Source organism: Phoca vitulina, unplaced genomic scaffold, assembly GCF_004348235.1.
Source record: "Phoca vitulina isolate PV1807 unplaced genomic scaffold, GSC_HSeal_1.0 scaffold3, whole genome shotgun sequence".
In the NCBI taxonomy this organism is placed as follows: Eukaryota; Metazoa; Chordata; class Mammalia; order Carnivora; family Phocidae; genus Phoca; species Phoca vitulina.
Window position 1 is genome coordinate 9606240 of NW_022589706.1, and position 21668 is coordinate 9627907.

At 38.9% G+C, this 21668-nt stretch overlaps 1 protein-coding gene across 1 annotated transcript in view; it reads right to left on the reverse strand.

Annotated features, from left to right (window-relative positions):
- Window positions 1-1646: 1646 nt before the first annotated feature.
- The window catches only part of LOC116628816 (rho-related GTP-binding protein RhoD-like), a 45634-nt gene continuing 25612 nt past the window's right edge, over window positions 1647-21668 (reverse strand). The window contains exons 4-5 of the mRNA XM_032399147.1: window positions 4219-4267; window positions 1647-2247 (exon numbers count right to left, since the gene is read on the reverse strand). Coding sequence (XP_032255038.1) covers window positions 1745-2247; window positions 4219-4267 — 552 coding nt within the window. The 3' untranslated portion in view covers window positions 1647-1744. The remainder of the gene's footprint in view (window positions 2248-4218; window positions 4268-21668) is intronic.

Sequence of the window (21668 nt, forward strand, 5' to 3'; positions counted from 1 at the left end):
CTTTTAATTTTAGCACTTTCAGATATATATTTCCTCTGCCTGGAATGTTCTTTCCATAGATATTCACAATAGTAACCTCTCCACCTCCTTCAAGACTTTGTTAATGTCACCTTAGTGAGTTCTCTTCTGGACTCTCTTTGAAAATTCCAACTCCCATCTCTGTCTTCTCTCGCCACTCCTTTCCCCCTTCTTTATTTTTCCATATCACTTACTACCTTATAATGTACTTTACAATGTACTTATTATGTTCGTGGTCTGTCTCCCAGCCTGGAGTATTAGCATCAAGATGGCGGACATTTTTGACACTTCAGTTTATACCTACAATAAACCAGATACATAGCGGGGACTTAATAGTCATTGAGTGAATGAATAAAAGAGTACGTTCTCTCCTTGGGTTCTCAGATACTCCTGTGATGTAGTTTGAGTACTTCTTTGCAAGGCATAATAAGAAACCCAAAAGGGATCATGTTCTATTCCTGTTGTTGCTCTTGATCCACTGTAGTGATTTGCCAGAAATTATCCAGTCAATTCCCCATTTTAGAATATTTTGATTGTTTCCAAATTTCATAGTTACTTTCTTTTTTTTTTTTTTTTAAGAAAACTGCCTTTATTCTATTAGTAGTTGGAAAAATTAACTGGTACAGAAAAAAAGTTCAGTCAGCTGGAGAGAATAAAGAGTGCCACCCAAGAGAACTGGTTCCTGTGGGAGGGAACCTGGATACAGTGAGGAAAAAGAGCACTGTGAACTAGAGCCAGACCCTGCAGTCCAGGTGAGACAGGTCATGCCACCTTCTGAAGCGTCAAAGTGCCTCAGGCATGAAACCAAATTCCTATTTATTTAGCCCAGCTCTGTGGAGCGGGTACTGGGATATGTGGGGCCAAAAACAGGTGATATGGGCCATCTTTTTTATCAGAGAAGCTGACAAAACAGGAATTTTAAAAATGAATTTTCCATCTGACTTTATTTTCAAATATACTTTCTTTTTTAAAAAACCAATACACTTTCTGCAGGGATGACAAATATCAGTATTAGGAAAACCAATTATACAAAAAATACTACATCTAGTCTGGGGCAGATATATTTATTTTTTGGTAACATACATTAAGTGGCACTAATTACACAGTAACTATGAGGTAACTAACATGAAACCACAGAACTGTAACTGTCACAGCTGCGTGGACTTGGGCCTTTCTGGATGAGCATTTTCAAAACACTGGGTGCCCATCACAGAGCTATGCCAATAAAATCTGTTAAGGAGTAAAGCTCTGAAGTAGGGACTCACCAGAGTGCCTTGCAGCTGACAGATGGCAGGCAGGACATGTTAGTTGTAAAGTAGTTACAGCCTAATTCACAAAAGTTACCAACTGTTTCTCTTTCTAGAAAGAAGCAAGAAGTTAAGAAATTCCTTGAATTAGCATCTGGTGTGTCAGGTGGGAGTGCAGAGGAGGGCTGTTAGAGCAGTGTCAGGACGACCCCGGTGGTCGGGTGGGTTGGACATCATTAATAATCACGGTTGGCTTCTAAATACTGGTAGCAAGATGACTTCTGATTTGTAATCTTAGGTAAATTATAGATAAATGAAAAAAAGGCCAGTAATCATACACTAAGATTAATAAACAGCACTTCAAAATTAACCCATGAGGGCTGTGCTTGCAGCAGGGTTTCATAAGACAAGGCACCCAGATTTTTTCTTCCCACGTCTGGCTTGCAGAGCAGCTCTCATGGCCATTTCAAAAACCTCCCTCACTCCATCTTTGGTCTTTGCTGAACACTCCATGTAACCGAAAGCGCCAATCCTATTTGCCTATCTCTGCCTTCTTCCCGTTTCACCGGCTCCTGCTTCATCTTGGCTAGCTCCTGCCTTGTGTGCTCATCATTCCGAAGATCCTTCTTGTTCCCGACCAGGATGATGGGCATGTTGGGACAGAAGTGCTTGACTTCCGGGGTCCATTTTTCTGGGATGTTTTCTAAACTATCAGGGCTGTCAGTGGAGAAACACATCAGTATATCATCAGTGTCCGGATAGGAGAGAGGCCTCAAGCGATCATAATCTTCCTGCCCAGCTGTATCCCACAAAGCCAACTCTACCTGCTTTCCATCAACTTCAATATCTGCCACATAGTTCTCAAACACTGTGGGTACATACACCTCTGGGAACTGGTCCTTGCTAAAGACGATGAGCAAACAAGTCTTGCCACAGGCCCCATCACCAACAATCACCAGTTTCTTCTGGATGGCAGCCGTGGCTGAGGAGAGGGCAGCAGACTAATGAGAGAACTGAGGAAGAACGGTGGGCGGTGGGCGGGTAGCGCGAGCGAGCGAGCTCAAAGTTACTTTAATTCTTAAAGCTGTAGCTTAACTCTGTGGAACCTTGAGGGCAATGTTCTTTCCCTGTTTATTCATTTTATCCAGTGCAGTAACTATTGAAATGCCTGCCTATTTGACAGATGAGAAAACTGAGGCTCAGAGGAGTTAAGGAATTTACCAAAAGCCATACAGTTGGCTAATAGCTAAACTGATCTCTCAGTGCAAGTGTGCCTAGAAAATCTGTTGTTTCAGTCACACCTGCATTGTCAGATGGGTGAACAGAAAATGATTGTCCGTCTACCTCACTCTGGCATAAATTCCTTTTCTTTTTTTTTAATAAGATTTTTTATTTATTTGTCAGAGAGAGAGAGAGAGCACAAGCAGGGGGAGCGGCAGGCAGAGGGAGAGGGAGAAGCAGGCTCCCTGCTGAGCAAGGAGTCAGGTGTGGGACTTGATCCCAGATCCTGGGATCATGAGCTGAGCAGAAGGCAGGCGCTTAACCGACTGAGCCACCCAGGTGCCCCTAAATTCCTTTTCAGTATAATTTTAAATACTATTTTCAACACCGAAGCTACCTGGGTTGGCCCTACCTTCTGAGGCCAGGCTGATTTTCCTTGTTGAGCCTCAGCAAACGCAGGAGTGTGAAAAAAGGCTGAGCTACTCATTTTGTCCCGGGTAGAGCAGAGAGCAGGGGGAGTTCAACCTGTCGTACCTATTTGGTATGTGAAGAAGTCTGAAAGATTATGCTTACGGTGTTTGTAAGCTGACCTTCTAGATGAGGGGCGTGTATGGTCCATTAATTTACATGTGGAGTTCTAATGGGGAATCCAATTAGGCAGGGTGCCTAATTGCTGTGCTTTCAGATACTCAAATCACCAGAGTATTGAAAGTGTTATTTCTCTCACACACACGTACACAAACTCTGAGGCCTTTGTTACATACTGATTAAATTAATAACCCTCCTTACATTTCAAGGTCACCATTTATATATGTTGGGTTTGATTGGCTTTTAATTAACTTTTATTTTACTGACCATAAATTTAAAAAATAAATTTGCTTATTCTTATAAGTAGTGTCCTAATGGAAGACTTTTTTTAGTTAATTAGACCTGGTCAAGTTACTTAGTGCCTTTTGAGTCCCAGATTGCTCCTGTAGAAAATGGAGAGAGTGTACCCAGCATTCACTGTGATGAGTAAATGAGAAAATGAATATACAGAAATGCCTGACTAATAAAGGCACTCAATAGATAGTATCACCATTACTATTACTGTAGTAGAATCCCTCTTGTGCTATGAGATCATGACAAGAAAGAGATGGCTTATTGGTTTATTGGCATATTCATTCATTATTCATCCATTCAACATATATTTATTAAATATTTCCTGTGTGCCAGACATTGTTACAAGTTATAGTGGTAAAACAGAAAATGTAACAATGTTCTGGTCTTTACTGAGCTCATGCTCTGCAAAGGGACATGTATGAATTTTCAGTGGTTGCTGTAACAAATTACCACAATCTTAGTGGCTTAAAATAGTGCAAGTTTATTAGCTCACCAGCTGTAAGTCAGAGGTCTAACATGGGTATCACTGGGCTAAAATCAAGATATCAGCAGGGCTACATTACTTTCTAGTAGCTCTAGGGAAGAATCCAGTTCCATGTCTTTTTTATCTGTTAGAGGCTGTTGCCATTCCTTGGCTCATGGCCCACTTCTGTCTTCAAAGCCAGCAAGGTTACAGCTTTCTGACCATTCTCCCATCTTCTTGGCACATCTCTTTCTGACGCTTTACCTCCGTTCTTTTAAGGACTCATGTGATTAAGTTAGGCCCCTCCGGATACTGTAGGATACTGTCTCCATCTCAGGGTGTTTTACCTTAATCACATCTGCAAAGTCCCCCTTTTTATGTAATCACAGGTTCCAGGGATGAGGACGTGGACCTTTTTGGTGGAGCATTGTTCTACCTGCAACGGAATACACACTGTAAACAAAACAAGTAAAAGCGAGTATGTGGTGTGAGTTCTTGATAAAGGTTAGGGACTAAAGTAAAGAAGGCTAAAAGCAATAGGGAGTGCCAGGGTTCCCATTTTTTTGGGGTAGTCAGGAAAAATCCTTACTGATAAGGTGACAGTTGAGCAGGCAATTGAATTTGCTTAAAGCAGAATTTTTTAAACAAATAAACTTAATATTTTAAACACGTTTTTCTTAACTGTATAATGCATAAACTATATCTATTTACTAAACATTGGATAAAGAACCAAGCCCTTTTTGACTACATGTGCCTTCAGATGGGACACTAATCATGGATCATCTAAGATTTTCCATTTAATTTTTTTTCAAGTGGTCCAAGAACCTAAAGATACTGATCTAAGCAATTTGAAATCATAATCTTCTGGATTTTGCCCATTTCTTCCCAATCTTTTATAGTTGTTTCAGTGACAAACTTTTTATTAACTTGTATTTTTTCGTATCCATATTTTATCAATTTATATAAATATTTGAGTAAATTATGTATACATAAGACAATACATAATACAAGAATACAGTTACAGATACAACTGTAAATTGGGACAACTATAAATGACCTCTGATAAGCAAGCCATTCAAATGTTGGGAGCATTATCAACTAGCGTATGGGTATATGAGAGTGATGGTGCCACAGGCAAGGGCTCACACAATTTATGGAGGAAATGAGGAGTATCATTGTTTAATCTGATGTATCAATTAAACGGTAGCTTTTAAGAAAGCTGTACAGTATCACTAACTTTAATTCAGTCAGGCCTAATCCTGACTAATCCAGGTTCTATAATGTCATCATTTTAAAATTACGGTAAAAATGTGGGGTGCCTGGGTGACTCAGTCAGTTGGTCATCTGACTCTAGACTTCTGCTTGGGTCATGATCTCAGGATCGTGGGATCAAGCTCCGCATCGGGCTCTGCGCTCAGCATGGAGTCTGCTTGTTCCTCTCCCTTCTGCTCCTCCCCCTGTTCATGCTCTCTCTCTCTCTCTCAAATAAATAAATAAAATCTTTAAAAAATAAAGTTATGGTAAGAATGTTAAGTAAGTATTAGAGGTAGAGAGAAGAGTTTTTATATCTAGTATATCTAGTGTAAAGCTAGATGAAGCCACAGAATTAGATTCATTCATTATTTATTCCAGGAGACAATCTATTGAAGTGGTTCAGATGATGCCCAATGTGACTCGATATCCCAGATTCGTGTCCATCTCCTCACACTGAATAACTGAGCTTTGTGCAAGTTACTTACTCTTTCTGCTCCTCAGTTTTCTTACCTAGAAATTGGGAATAATAGTAGAATTTATCTCATAGGGTTGTTAAGAATCTCAAGTAAGTTAATTCCTATGACGAGCTTAGAAAAGTGCCTGGCACATAGTAATCCAGCAGTAAGTGTAACTATCGTTAATTAAACAGACATTAGAAATATTTTTTGAGCATCTAGAACTGTGAAAAATACTGTGAACATAGAGACCAAACAAAAAGTCTGTCCCCTGAGTTCAGTTAGTCGAGTGCTATGTTTGTAACTGAAATCTTGTGGGTATCGTAGAGCATGAGAATCACCTGAGAAGTTCCAGAAAAATACAGATGTTATCCTCTTGAAAATGCAGATGTAACAGGGGTGGGGAGAGGCATAGGAAACACCATTTTTAACAAGCATTCCAAGTGGTCAGAGAGCTACCCTTGAGAGACACTGACCTAAGCGTCCATAGATTCAAGTGGGACACTTTAACATGGGGCTCGTTTTGCCTGGGTGTATATTTCCAGTCCTCTGGAGGATGTGGGTGCTAGTGGCAGCTTAATAGCCCCAGTACAACTGGAGAAAACCTACCAAATTTTTAATTAAAAAACCTTCGAAGACATCAGAGATTAGAGGAAAAATTGAGAAATAAGTGAACCAAAATTCCAGAAGGGTTTAATTATTCCAAGGTGAAAAGACCCATTTTTCCCTTGGAGCATTTGCCAGTTCTGGTTGTAAGGAGGAGCAGGCTGACCAGACGTAGGGCCTCTGTGGGGGAAGGAGAAGCTAATGAAGCTTCTAGGGCTGTGCGGGGCAGGAGTGATGAACTGGGGCTTGGGACATATACTGAGTTATGAGACCATGTGGATGCTAGGGGAATGGCCCATGAAGCAAGATCAAAAGCTAGTAAAAGCAGAATGAAATTTTCCGCAATATTGTGGTACTTATGAGTGATCCTGGCCCCAAAACGTAACTGGTCTCCCCCTTAGGAGCTGCTTGGTGAGGGAAATTAAAACCTCAAGAGAGCAGAATTATTTCTAATACAGTGTTTCAGAGCTAGAGAGCTGGGGTGGGGGTAGGGTTGAGAGAGAAAGAGAGGGAGAGGGAGGGGGGACGGGGAGAGAGAGAGAAAGAGAGGGAATTATAAGAAAGGTTAAAAAATACATTTATTTATGTAGATACAGAAAGATTGAAAATAAAATGATTAAAATAGAACAGCAAGGAAAAGCTGATCTAAATATAAAAATATTAAAATAAACTATAGGTAAGAAGCACTATTAGAGAATATTTAGAATAGTAGAAATACAAAAGAATATTTCAAAATGAAAAGGGAGTCTATCCAGCAGTATGATATCTGTATCATAAATCTGTGTATATATATCCATAATATAACCTTAAAATATGTGAAGCAAAAATTAATACAACTAAAAGAGAAGTTCCCAGTTATAATTGGGATGTTAACACACATTTCTCAATAATTGATTTAAAGATACAAACAAAAATCCACATTCTACTTTGTTTAAATCCAGTTTTTAGCAGAGAATTATTTGTTACGTGGTCATTCAGCTGTCAAATTTCTTTTTATGACAGGGCACTCACTACTTTTTGTGTTAGCCCAGTCTATTTCCAGAGAGCTCTAGTTTGACTAGTGACTTAGATTTTATTAGATAGTAGTTTTTGGAAACTAAAGCACAACAATAATATATGTCTTGCCTACGAATATCCAGCGAGTGTCAGATCTGGGTCATGAATCCTGGTCTCAAGACTCATAATTCAATTACATTTTTTTCCTAAATAAATTACAAATCTTATCTGACTGGACCAAAAACTCCTTGAGTGTAGGGACTTGCTCTTGCCGTTTTCACAATATGTATCTTTGGAGAACTCAGCACATTACTGAACCTGGGTGGGGGTGGGGGTGGGGAGTGGTGTTGGTGGGGAAGGGGTAACAGGACAGAAACCACTGCCTTTGTACCCAGATGCAGTTCATAGCACTAGTTACTGATTGTGTGGCCCCAAGACACCCATCCAACTTCTCTGAGCCTCATTTTTCTCAACTTAAATATGGATAATCCCTGTTGAATTTTGTTTTGAGGCTGAGAAGCTGTGTTATATTTAAAGAGCCAGTATAGTACAGGAATATAATAATTGGTAAATACATAGTGCTTGATGAATACTTACTGTTTAATTAAAGAGGCATAGGAAGGGTTACTGATTTAATTATTAAATGAAAAAGGCTTTGAAATCCTTCAGTAAGAACGATTGTACAAGCATACAGGCCAAACTAGACTAATGATAAATTCAACACATTATTTGTTAGAAAACAGCCTCCAGTTTCATAGCAGTAGCCCATTATAAACGCAACACACTTCTTATCTAAGTGGTTTTTAGCTGACATTTACTCTTTTTTTTTTAATGTTGCAAAATTATCCTCTTACTTATTCGAAGTTTGAATGGCTCATGACGAGACCATTAATAAATATTTCCCTCTATTAGAATGAGTTTTCAGCTCTTCCTGTCCAGAAAGCAGAGACCAATATAATAATAAGTGGGAACACAAACATATTCTCTTTTTACAATATCTCTGGTCATAGGACAGGCTCATTAATGTTGTCATAGCAACCATCCCCTCACAGGTTACATGCTTGTAAGCTTCTACTAAGATGCAAATCTAGCTTAAACAAAGCAAGCTTACTCTAAAATGGCATGTCACCTTTCAAGGGGGATGGTGGTGTTTCCAAGAATTTTATTTTTTCTGTATTCAGTGTACTATTTGAAAAGCTTAATTCCTTGTTTGGTCTTATATGCTAATTTTTATTTTGTCCAAGAGAGAAAAGATAAGTTAAAGTGGAATCTAAATAAAAGCTTTTCTTTCACATTTATTTGCTTCCTTATATCAGCTATCTTATCATCCCTTGGTGAGTCAATGCAGATCGAAACATCTAAAAGTCAGTCTAAAAAAAATCCACCATGAACTCGCTCTTGAAGCCGCCTTCTCATCTTGGATTCATCTGTCTTTTATTGCCCATACCGTGTCTACACTTACTAGCATTATATTTTGGAAAGTGAGGAAGTTGGGGTGAGAAAGCCTCATCTGAGTCAGTTCCTTGGTGTTGGAGGTGGATTCTCTCCTCCCCAATCTATACATCTGGTCCTTGGCCCATAGAGGATGGTGCATCTACTTCCTTTCCTCATAGAGGAGCATTGAACAGAACACTTCTGCTTTACTTTTTTTTTCCCCCAAGAGAAGTGGAACAGCCAATTCCTTCAGTCACAGCCTGACCCTCATTGGGACTATCTCCCTTAGTGGGTGCTGTTGATATGACTCTAAAGCCAGAGCCAAGCCTCACACTTCCCTTTGGCTTCCCCCACTGAGTTGCAGAAAGCATACTGTCCTTCTTTCCTGCTCTTTCACTTCGTCTCTCCAAGAGCAGCAGATTCCTCTCCATCAGATTCCTGTCCTGTTTAGTCCAGTCTGTTGCCAGATAAATTCCTGTAGCTTGCCTTCTAAACCAGTCTTTTCTGTCCTAAATGTGGCAGAGTGCAAACGGCAGGCCTGTGTTCTTCACCTGTGAAGCTGATTGGGCATGGAACATGCTCTGAAAGCTTGAGATTTGGGTCAGAAAGGTGGAAGTCTCACTTTCTTTTTATTTTTATTATTTTTATTTTTTAAAAGATTTATTTATTTATTTATTTGAGAGAGAGAGAGAGAGAGTGTGTGCATGGTTGGGGGAGTGGAAGGGGCAGAAGGAGAGAGAGAATCTCAAACAGACTCCCCGCTAAACTTGGAGCCTGATGTGGGGCTTGATCTCATGGCCTTGAGATCATGACCTGAGCCGTAATCAAGAGTTGGACACTTAACCGACTGAGCCACCCAGGTGCCCCGCACTTTCTTTTTAGATGTAACAATCCTATATGTCAAACGAATGACACATATACTAAAGGCAATGGGAAAATGAATGCTAAAGTCCAGAAGGCTTAGTAAATTGGTGAAAATTGAGCTAATTCTTGAAGAACAGGGAAGATTCAGCATATCAGTAAGCAGAAGAGAGCCAAAGCAGAAAAATTTAAAGGCTAGGGGATATATTTACTTGCTGTGCTAGTCAGTGTACTTAACATTAGCTGATAATGGTGGCTTCACTGTGTTTGTTTTTCACTCATACTAAGTCTGGCGTAAGTTAGGTAGCCCCCCTCCATCTGGCAGCTACACCATCTGGAACGTGGCCTCCAAAGTTGCACATGCGGTGAAGAGAGTATTGGAGGATATGAGGGGATGTGTAAATAGCCAGGTCTGCTTATGTCATCTCTGCCACACCCCACTGGCCAGAACTCATATCACCCCAGTCTAACTCCACGGGATGAAAATGTAGACTTCCCTTGTGATCAGAAAGAGAAAATGGTGTTTAAATGCATAACATTATCTCTGCCATAATAATATCTAGGGACATCTGGGGCACCTGGGTGGCTCAGTTGGTTAAGCGTCCAACTCTTGGTTTCAGCTCAGGTCATGATCTCAGGGTCCTGGGATCAAGCCCTGCATCAGGCTCTGTGCTCTGCATGGAGTCCGCTTGGGATCCTCTCTCTCCCTCTCCCTCTGCCCCCCCCCCCCGCTCACGCTCTTTCTCTCTCTCTAAAATAAATAATAAATAAAATCTTAAAAAAAAAATCTAGGGACATCCATATGGGAATCCTGATTATCAGCAAGGATTGATTGAGGAGCAAGTTATTGTGAGAAAGAAAATGAGCTGGGGAGTCTCAGTGTCATATCCATAAATACACAGCTTAACGTAATCATCACCTAAAAGTTGAGGATCCATATGTCGGTTGGAGCAGTGACAGAGACACTTGACAGTCTTGACTGGTTCCCACTACTGGTTCTTGCCCACTGGTCAACTATGGCTCATCTAAGCACCATCATATTTATGCCTTTAGTAACAGTGGGAATTGGTATCATAGAAATTCTGGATGGTAGGGGAGCCTATGCTTCCTCAGAGGAATATCAGGTGTGCTTAGCAAGCCTTCATGGAGAATTCCTTAAAAGAGTTGAGAAAGCTGAAAGAGTTGCTGATATCTTGATTGTGAAGGGATAGACTTCCCATGACAGGCTAAAGAGTATCATCTTCATTCTTAGATTGTGGGGAGTCACTGAAAAATTTTGAGCAGAGTTGTCATCTTGTTTATCAAACTGTGCGTGAGGTAGATTAATCTGGCTTTTCTGATCCTGCCTGTTAGCTAGGTTAAGATAATCCCTTTTCTGTGATTCCATTTCCCTCTGTACTTCTGGCTACAATTGTGCCTAAAACATTCCTCTGCTAATGTCTATTTTGTGTTTCCCTCATCCCCACTCTAATGAGCTCATCCTGGACTCAGACTAGCTTGATTTGTTTTCCTATCCACGTTTCGCATGTTGCCTGATAGAGGAGACAGCAACCCATTTATGGAGCACAAATTCTCCAAAGCTATTTATAAGGTCACCTCCCCCATCCTGCTCATCAAACTAATCTAGTTAATTGGCACTTCAACTCTTCTGTGAAATGGATATTCCCGAACCTCAGCCCTGAAAGAAACTAAGTAACCTCTGAATCATCAAAGAGATTCAATTATACTCAACCTATATTTTAGTGATTGATATGTTGGTTGTATAAAATTATTTGGAAAGTTGTTCCTCTGTACACAGAATATTTTATTAAGTAGGGCCTCCTGTTTCCCAACTATCATTATCTCTTTATGTGGATTTAAATCATCTGAGTAGGTGAGTAGGCCACAGAGAAATCAAATGATTTCAATAGTTTTATGAGTATTTAGTGGACATTTACAAAAAAGAATGGAGTATAGAGACTGACCATATATCCTTTCCTCTAGGAGTAAGCTAAGTCTTACAGGATTCCAGTGAGATATGGAAAGAAACTAAAATCTTTTGAACTCCTGCAATACTCTGGCAAATATGCTAGGCATTTTACATATATTTTCCCTTTTAAATCTCCTCATAACATGCAGAACTGGCATTAGTATCCCCATTTTATGGGTGAGGAAATTAAAGCTCAGAGAGATTAGATCTATTATTCAGGGCAAACATCCAATAAAATGTTCTGTAGGACCCCCAGATTGGCAAACCATCATTCCACGCAGTGAAAACAGTAGAATCTGAGTCTTTAGCCAACATGTTTTGTAAATATCTGACACTAACTTTTCCATAATGCAATAGCCATTTTTCTGCCCTCCCCCCCATTCCTATTCTTAGGATTCTTCCACACTGTTCTAATTAATTGGCATTGCTAGAGTCTGTCTCTTGGGGATTTGCCTCACCTTAGATGGCCTGTATGCAAAGCACCTCTAGGATAGAAAGATCAACTTGTAAATGTTTCTATGGCAACCACGGACTCCCAAAGACAGCGTAGCTCCTCCTTTGACCATGCATCTGAAAGCCAGCAAAATAGATGCTTTTTAAAGTTGTGTTTTAAAGCAAAGTCCACTTACCAATGATCAGCCACTATTTTTTTTAAAGTGTAATTATTTATGCAACCCCTGCTGATTGTTGCCAATCTAAATCAAGCAGCTTTGAGCTGTACTTTTCCCTCAAGCACCTACCTCCCCTGCCAATAGATTTTTTTTTTTTACTGGATTTTCTCCTGGAGCCACCCTCCTGGCCTGGGTTTTGTACACAATTGAAGAAATAAAATACAGTGATGTATTTCAAATAAAATCATATTCTCCATAAGGCTTGCCATATCTTTGTCCCAACAGTCAGAATATTTTGTGTAGTATCAATGCTGCATAACACAACTGAGCGTATTTTTGCTTTCAATTTTTTTTTTTTTTGGGAAAAGGAAATGGGAAAATATTTTTAAACTGTCTTTTCTCTCTTTTTACTTGACAAATAAAAAAAAAATGGTTGTCTAGTGGGAGATTCCTGGAGTAATTGCACTCAAAGTTGTAAGTTGAAAAAGAGGGCTAACAACTTGAAAATTTCTTGTTCTCATAATGATTTAAAACACATGATTATATTTTTTCTGAGCAAAATATTGGGACAAATTGTCTCATACACTGTGTGGCAATGGGAGAAAATGTTGGCAATGCGTATGGTCTAGGAAAATATCATGAGTAAGTTGTTCTCATGTAACTAGAGAAGAAAGAGATGATCATAAGCCCTGGAACAACTTCATGGAAGAATTACAAAGAGACACAGGCAGGTGATTTATGGGTAAACTTCCATGTACCTATTAAACATCTCCTCCTATGGTCTCAGCCCTGTGGTCCGTGTGGTGGGATATTAAAAAGAATATAAAAAAATACTGTCTTTGAGAAACTTCTAGTGTACTTGAGGATGCAAGGTGAGCACACCTAAAGCAATCAGCGAACAATGGATAACAGAGGAGAGTGGGTAATTCTTAGCCATGCTGCACTGTCATCCTAACGAAGCTGCTGGGGGGAGGGCAGGTAATTTTCTGTTTATACAGCTGAACCTAATTTCTTTCATCCAATGGCAGAAACAGATATTTTCCAGGTAGCCTACATTTTCTCAGTTACTTGGGACCTATCTCTGTCATTTTAGGTTTTTCCCTCTTCCTCCTTTTCCTTAGTTGGTACAAGTAAGAAGGACCTTTTGTAAAATCATGACACTGAAGGAGTGTAGGAAAAGGAGACTGATCTGTATTGGCTTCAGTGCAGAGCTGGCATCTGCTAGGGTGTATGGTCATGTTTGTTCTTGGCTGTCATGGCGCCTCGTGCTTGCATTTGCTGAGATGACCAAAGTGTGCTTAGCTTCTGGTCATATGATTTCTGGTGGCTTTAATGACAAACCATTTTCAGAGGGGAGGGAATTCTGTCCTCTCTCTTTCTCTCTCCGGCCGTGAGAGTAATGGTCCAAACTTGGACTAGAAAAACTGGTTAAACACATAGCATAACTGTTTTTAGACATTGGACAACAGGCACCATAGGACCGGGATCTCGGAGAGAAGAAACGCATAAAAGATGAACTTTGACGTGCCCCAACTTTCTGCCTAGAGGGAATTTTCAATATGTAGTGAGGCAGGGAGAACCCAAACCAATGTCTGGAGTTTAGGGAGATCTAGGTGAATAGTTTTCAGGGTGGAATTTTTGAGAGAAGTAAACTTAGCAACGAGTTTCAAACATCTGCAGAGGAGTCCTCTTGAGTCTTTGATTGAATACCAGTCTGTGAATGTACTGGATGAAATTCCACAAGTATGGACATAAAACAACTTCTGGGAGAAGAAAAATTTCCTGAGAGCTGTAAGTTGAATAATTTCCAGACTCCCACAGGACTGGAAATCATTTGACTTTCACACCCAGAATGGAGAGAACTTGTTAAATATATGGGACAATTATTACAAATCCTAGAAGAGTCCAGTCTTAGTAGTGGTGCTACATTTTACCAGTAGGTAAGTCTGCTATAGATTACCCCTAAGATAGTTTGAAAATAATGCTCAAAAGGAGCAAACTGTTGAGCAAATAAAGCAATTGCTTGCTGTACGAGTCTAAAAATCTCTCACAGACTATACCAAAATTTAGCACTCAGCCATGTAAAATTCACAATATCTGGCATACAATCAGAAAGCATGAGACATGTGAAGAAGCAAGACATTGTGACCCATACCCAGGAGAAAAAATAAGACGACAGAAATAGGTCCATAAATAATGGAAATGAAACAATTAGCAGACAGAGATTGTAAAAGAGCTTTTATAAATATGCTCAAGCTTTTAAAGAAACATGAACCTAAAGAGGAAAGACATTGGAAAAATGTGTCCAAAACTAACAGAGACTCGAGACTGGAAAATAAGATATCTGAAATAAATTTTCCCTGAATGTTCTTAAAACATGTTAGACCCTTCAGAAGGAAAGATCAGTGAACTTGAAACATTGCAACAAAAGCTATCCAGAATGAAGAACAGAGAGAGGGAAAAATAAAAACAAAAGCAAAGCTTAAGTAATTTGTGAATAAAATCAAGCTAACACACATATTCTGTGACTGAAGTCCCAGAATCTAAAATTTTCTGTAAATCTAAAACTATTATAAAAAATAAAGTCTATTTAAAAAATAGTTAAAGGATAGAATAAGATATTCTGTGATACCACTAATCATAGGGAAGTTAGGGTGGGCTATATTAATATCAAACTCAGTAAATTTCTGGGCACTGACTATTGCCAGAGATAAAGAGTGGCATTTTATAATGGTAAAAAGATGGATTCATTATAAAGGCATAGCCAGTATAAATGGGTATAAGTCTCATAGCAGATATTCAAAAGACATGAAGCAAAAATTAGCAGAACTAAAGGGAGAAATAGAGACACTCACAAATGTAGTTAGAAACTTCAACACTCCTCTCTCACTGATATAATAGTAGTCAGAAAAATCAATGGGGATATAGAAGCAACTACCAACCAACTTGACCTAATTAACATTTATAGAACTCTCCACCCATCAGCTGAAGAATACACATTCTCTTATTTATCAATATAGACTATATCTTGTGTTATAAAACAAGTGTCTCAGTTCTCTGACCCACAGCGGACTTGACTTGGAAATCAACAGAAAAGTATCTGGAAAATTCCCACACATCTGGAAATTAAACACAGTGCTTCTAAGTAACTCATGGGTCAAAGAAGAAATCACAAGAGAAATTAAAAATATTTAACTGAAATAAAATAAAAACATAAAAATTATAGGATGGAGTATTTTGGTCTGCTCAGCTGCTGTAACAAAATAACATAGACTGGGTGACTTACACAACAGAGATTTATTTCTCACAGTTCTGGGAGCTGGGAAGTCCAAGATCAGAATCAACCAGCTGGTTTGGTTCCTGGTGAGAACTTTCTTCCTGGCTTCTAGAAGGCCACTTCCGGCTGTGTCCTCACATGGCCTTTCTGTAGTACGTGCATGAAAGAAGAGAAAGAGATCTTCTCTTCCTTTTGTTACAAAGCCACTGATCCTGTCATGAGGGCCCTATCCTCATGACCTCATCCAACTCTAATCATCTTCCAAAAGTCTTATCTCCAAATATCATCATGTTAAGGGTTAGGGCTTCAGTATATGAATTTGGGGGTACACAAACATTCAGTCTATAACATGCAGCCAAAATATTGTTCAGTTTCCCCCACAAAAGACCAAAAAACAAAACCCCAAAACCCCACAAATACAAAAACGAAAAACAAAAAACTCTTGAGAGAACTTTTTCATTCTCCCATACTAGAACTCTGTGCTCATTAAATAACAACTCTCCATCTCTCCCTGGTAAGCACTGTTTTACTTTGTCTCTAAGAATTTAACTTATTTGTACCTCATATAAATTGGAATTACGTGATATTTGTTCTACTGTGTTTGGCTTTTTCACAGCATAATGTCTTTAAAGTTCATCCATATTATGGCAAAATTCCATTTTTTTAAGGTTAAATAATATTCCATTGTATGTACATAGCACATTTTGTTTATCTGTTGATCTATTGGTGGACATTTGGGTTATGTCCACTTTTTGGCTATTGTGACTAATACTGTTAATGGACACTTATGTACAAATATGTGTTTGAGTCTCTGATTTCCAGAAGTGGAATTCCAGAAGTGGAATTTTTGGATCATACATTCAATGTTTAATTTTTTAAGAAATTCCATACTGTTTTCCATAGTGACTGCACCATTTTACATTCCCACCAGTAATGCACAAAGGTCCCATTTTCTCCACATCCCTGTTAACATCCTTGTGGTCTTATCTATTTGATAATAGCCACCCTAATGGGTGTCCTTGGGGTTTTGATTTGCATTTCTGTAATTGTTGAGCATCATTTCGTGTGTATATTGGCCAGTTGCATGTCTTCTTTGGAGAAATGTCTATTCAAGTCTTTCGCTCATTTTTGAGTTTTTAAATTCTCAGATTAGAAATAAGAAAGGTTTATAATCAGTTATGTTAAGTAAGAAAGAGCAAAGTAAAGTCAATCATTATATGGAGGGAAATAATAAAAACGTGTGGAAAATGAAATAAAAACCAGAAAAATAGAGAAAATTGATTAAAGCTCCAGTCAATTAGCAAGTTTTATTAATCCTTACTTCCTGAATATTTCTTTAGTCTGTTACCCTTCTAGAGTCTAGGCTCTTAGATACCATACTACAATGTAATAGGAACTTGTTTACCTGTTATCCACAATTGACGACAAGAACCATGTTGTTTTCATCTTGGTATCTCCAGTGTCTGGCATAGTACCTTGTTAGTAAAATCTGTTCAATTATTCCTTGACCAATTAATTCACAATGTTGCCTCACAAATTCAAAATGATAAGAGAGGAAAAGGCAAACATATGTAAACAACATAGAACAGTGCAGGGAAGTATAGGGAAAGGACACAACATTTAAAGTCAGAAAACTCACCTCTGAATTGTGTTACTCTACACAGATCCTTGTTGCTCTGTGGATCCTCATCTATAAAATGGGTGCAACTTAAATAATAAATATCAAAAAATTTTTTTGTGCCTCTTAATCCCCTTGGAGTCACCATTCACTAAAAATAATTTCATTGATTCAGATTTGAAGGTTAATCTTGGTTCGTTCCTGTCTAATCCTGCTCTATTTCACGCTGGAATTGTGCAGAGTCTCTATACGAGCCTCTTCATGGGCTATCTGAAAATTCACTTTCTTTTATGTCACCTTCTTTGAATTGTCATTCCAGCCTAAATCACTACACACAAGAACCTTGAAGTCAGGCACAATGACTTGTCATCTTTGTCTTCCTTGAACCTAGCAAATTCCTGGCATAGAGGAGAGCATAATAAATAATCGTAGAACAGTAGGAATGATATCAGAGCCTAGAGAAAAGAAAAACTGCTTAATACTTTATTTCTTAAAGAAGCTAACGCAGGGTCCACTGCCCAACAGTTCCAATTTCTTTATGTAACACTCATCACTTGAAATGCCAAGGATGAGGTTCAGTATTTGGTTCTTGGCAGACTTTTGCCAGGACCTTATTGATACCAGACTCCAAATTGTTTTCAGACTATTTGGCAAATCTCCGTTCTTTTCTATAAGCGTTGGAGAGCTTTTCTCTCTGGCATACATTTTCCAATACCGTGCTTTCTTCATCAACCGAGATTTGTGGAATTTGTCCATGCTTTCAAAGCAAAATAGAAACAGTGAACAGTAAAAGGAAAACTGTAAACCTGCCTGCGAACTAGTACAAGGTAGAAAACTAGGAAGCTGGAATTTCCTAAAAGTCAATTCAGTGAAATCCCAAGACTTCATCTGTCACAACAGACTTGTCTTTCTTCTCTGGGTCCAAACCACATCCATCCTTTCAGTCCCCATGCCAGTCCCACCCCCTTTATCACCAGACCATTACCCACTGCCCTCTGTTTTATCTGAATTTCTGTAGTGTTTATAAATGGTGCCACAAAATCTAGCACCTGTTTAAAACCTGTTCTATAAAAATAATTATGTCTGTACCACACTGTATTTTTGAAATGCTTTTACATTTACCTCATTTGGTCTTTGCCATTCTTTGGAGAAGGTATTGATGTTCATGCACCCATTTTACAGGTCCGAGTCAGAGGGTGTCAGGACTTACATGAAGTTATGTACCTAAGTGGTAAGGTTTTTTACTTCAAACATGTTCGCTGCCCTTACTGAATGTTTCATGTGGTTTATGCATACTTGCCTTATTTCACCCATCTCCAGCATAAGTACCGTATGTCTTCCCATGAGAGCCTAGTGGAATGCTAGGCACAGAGCAACATGCTTAGTGATTTGTCAAAGCATCTGTTGGTACAAAATTTACATTTATCCTAAAACATCATATTTCTGCTCTTTTGTCATGTTAAATGATCCTTGCTTCAGATTTTACCTAGCTTCTCAGGTACTGATTTGTAATGAGGTCTAGAATAATAGAAAATAGAAAAAAACAAGCTGTGAAAAACCTTGAGATCATATAAACTACTGCCCATCTTTGCCAGCTTCAGATGGATTCTTCCTTCAGATAAAGAACCTGCCAATTTTGCCAGGGACCCAATTCCACGTGGCTCTGTTGGTGGTGGGCCCTTTCATCCTCTTTACCACCCATAGCATTGAGCACATGACTCAGGTCCAGACAACCACCCGATACCCTCATCAGGGTTATTGGTTCAGCAATAGGCACATGATTTAAGAACAGAATCAGAATTTTCTCTGAGATCTTTCTCTTTTCTCCAGCGCTATGGGGAAATGGACTTTTTCAGTGAGTCCTGGACTGTAAGCTTCCATCTTACTCATACAGGGAGAGAGTGTACCTGAAAAAAATGGAGCCCCAGTTAACATCATTTGAGTCCTTTATCCTTGTCACACCTAAACTAACACTAAACCTGGTCTTTTCTGTTCAGTTCATTCTCTTTAATGCTTAAATTAGTTCAAGTTGTGTTTTTGTTACTTAAAAATTGAAAAGTGTATAGACTAATTCATCTGTCACTCTACAGAAGAGAAAACTCATGTCTAGAAATGACTTAGTGAAAACACACAAGTCTAGTTAGCGATAACATCTGGAAAGAAATAACCCAGATCACTATAATTTTAGTATAAGAGTTTTTCTAGTTTATCAAATTTTAGTATATGACTTTTTAGTTTTGGGGGTTATCGCCTATAGTATCACTGCCTTTATACCACAGGAATGCATACATGTATAGTCACAATCATATTTCTTTTTTTTTTTTAAGACTTTATTTATTTATTTTAGAGAGAGATAGAGAGAGAGCACAAGTAGGCAGAGTGGCAGGCAGAGGGAGAGGGAGAAGCAGGCTCCCCACTGAGCAGGGAGCCGGACGTGGGGCTCGATCCCAGCACCCCAGGATCATGACCTGAGCCGAAGGCAGCCGCTTAACCGACTGAGCCACCCAGGCGCCCCACACATATTTCTGAATTTCAATATATTTTACCACCCAGGATTAAGCCCCTTATTGTTCTGAGGTTCTGGGATTCATTGGTATCTGCCGTTCATGGCTTATGGCATGGTATATGTTTGATATTTGTATGGTGTATGTTTGGAGTACATTTGAGAACTGTACTGGTAACAGAAGGTCAGAAAAGCTATATAAAATTGCTCAATGTCACATAGGGAGTAAGGGACAAAGTTAACATTCAAATTTAGTTGTTTTTGACTCCAACCTATGATCTTATTCTGTACCAGCGACCTTCACACTTCTCTGCTTTTATCTGAGCTTTTCATTTTCCTGATGAGAAATACAAAGCTCAGAAAGTTTTACCACTTGTTTGTATCATTTAGTGGCAGAGCTGGAACCTATTCACCAAACACCAAACACCTAGATAATGCTGTGAGTGCTGAGCATAAGCACTCACAGATACCAGTTGGCTTTTGTGTAACCAGAATACTAGCTGACAATGGGATTATTTGCTTCTCATTATAGTTGAGTTGGTATTGCCACTTACGGTATCCAAATTCTCAGGCTTCTGGACTCCAGAGCTTTAAAGAAATGCCCTTTGAATACATAGTTGTTCCATCCTCTGATAAGGGGTGTATTTGTCAGGGTTTTCCAGAGAAACAGAACAAATTGGATATAGATGTACATGTAGATATAGATGCAGATGTAGATACGGATATATAGAAAGAGACTTATTATGGGGAGTTGACTCACCTGATTATGTAGACTCAGAAGCTCCACCATCTGCCATCTGCAAGATGGAGGCCCAGGAAAGCCCATGATGCAGTTCTCGTCCAAACCGGAAGGCTTGTGGACCAGGGGAGCTGATGGTATAAGTCCCAGTCCGAGTCCAAAACCATCAAAGAATGCTGATGTTAGGGGGTGGGAGAAGACGGATGTCCCAGCTCAAGCAGAGAGCAGATTCTCCCTTTCTCTACTTTCTGTTCCATTCATGCCTTTAGCGATTGGATGATCCCTCCCACCTTGGGGTGGATGGATCTTCTTTCCTCAGTCTACTGAACCAAATTCTAATCTGTTGTAGAAACACCCTCACAGACACACTCAGAAATGATGTTTTACCAGCTATCCTGGGCATCCCTTAGCCCAGCGAAGTTGACAGAATTAACCAACATAAGAGGGGTAGGGCCACCTAGCAGTTGTACTTGCCTTATAAATCTATGGCAGGCTGATGAGTCAGCTCAAGTGGCCACCGAGGGCAAAAGCAAGGATAGGCTTCAGAAGGCAGGGATAAAGCCATGTCAAGACAGTTCTGATGGTTACAGTTAAGGAAGCCAAATCTGTTGCTATGTCTCAAGGAAAAATGTGTATCTGAGGAGGAAAAAGAAAACCAGTGGGTGAAGATAGTGGGATACGGTGGGTGCTAAGGAACCAAGGCAAACATGAGGTGTGGGGGTCTAGAATTTTCATGTTATGTGGTGCAGGGATGTTGCTGTTATTGGTCTGCACTCATGGTGTTTTGATAGATGAAGCCTAAATTATAGGAGAATGTTGGTGTGGGCAATTTTTAGGAGAATTTAGGAATTCCATTTCAAAATATATGTGGTATGCCAATTTAGCCTTCCTTATCATTATGGGTGCCTATAATGCATCTTTGCCAACATTCAGATTATCTTTGAAAAAACTCTTTGCTACTTTAATACTTAAAAAATATTGGCCATTAAATTCACACTTGCTTGATTATTAGGGAGGCTTATCATTTTTTCCATATGTCCATATTTGTTATTTTGCTTATGTGAATTATTTGCTAATTTCCTTTGCCTACTTTTGTTTTGGGATTTGAGTGATTTTTCTTAAATTGATTTGTAAACATTCTGTATAGATTAAGAATATTGTCTTATCAGCATGTTTCTTATAATTAGTTTTCTTGGTAAGTAATTTTCATTTAAAGTTTTACAGGATTGTGTTTTATGTAGAGATGTCTTTTTTCATTCACTACATTTAAGTTTAGAAAGTTTTTCTTTATCATAAGATCTTTAAGATCTTTGAAGTATTACCCACTAGATTTATTTCTTTATTTAGCATTTGGCAGATAAATTAATCTGGACTTTGTTCTATTTTATGGTATGTAGTAAAACACCAAAAATTTTTTTTTCCTTATGATGAAAAATTCTTTAATAGTATTTGTTGAGTATCCATTTATCTATTGAATGTGATACTTGTTTTATCATATATTAATACTACCTTTA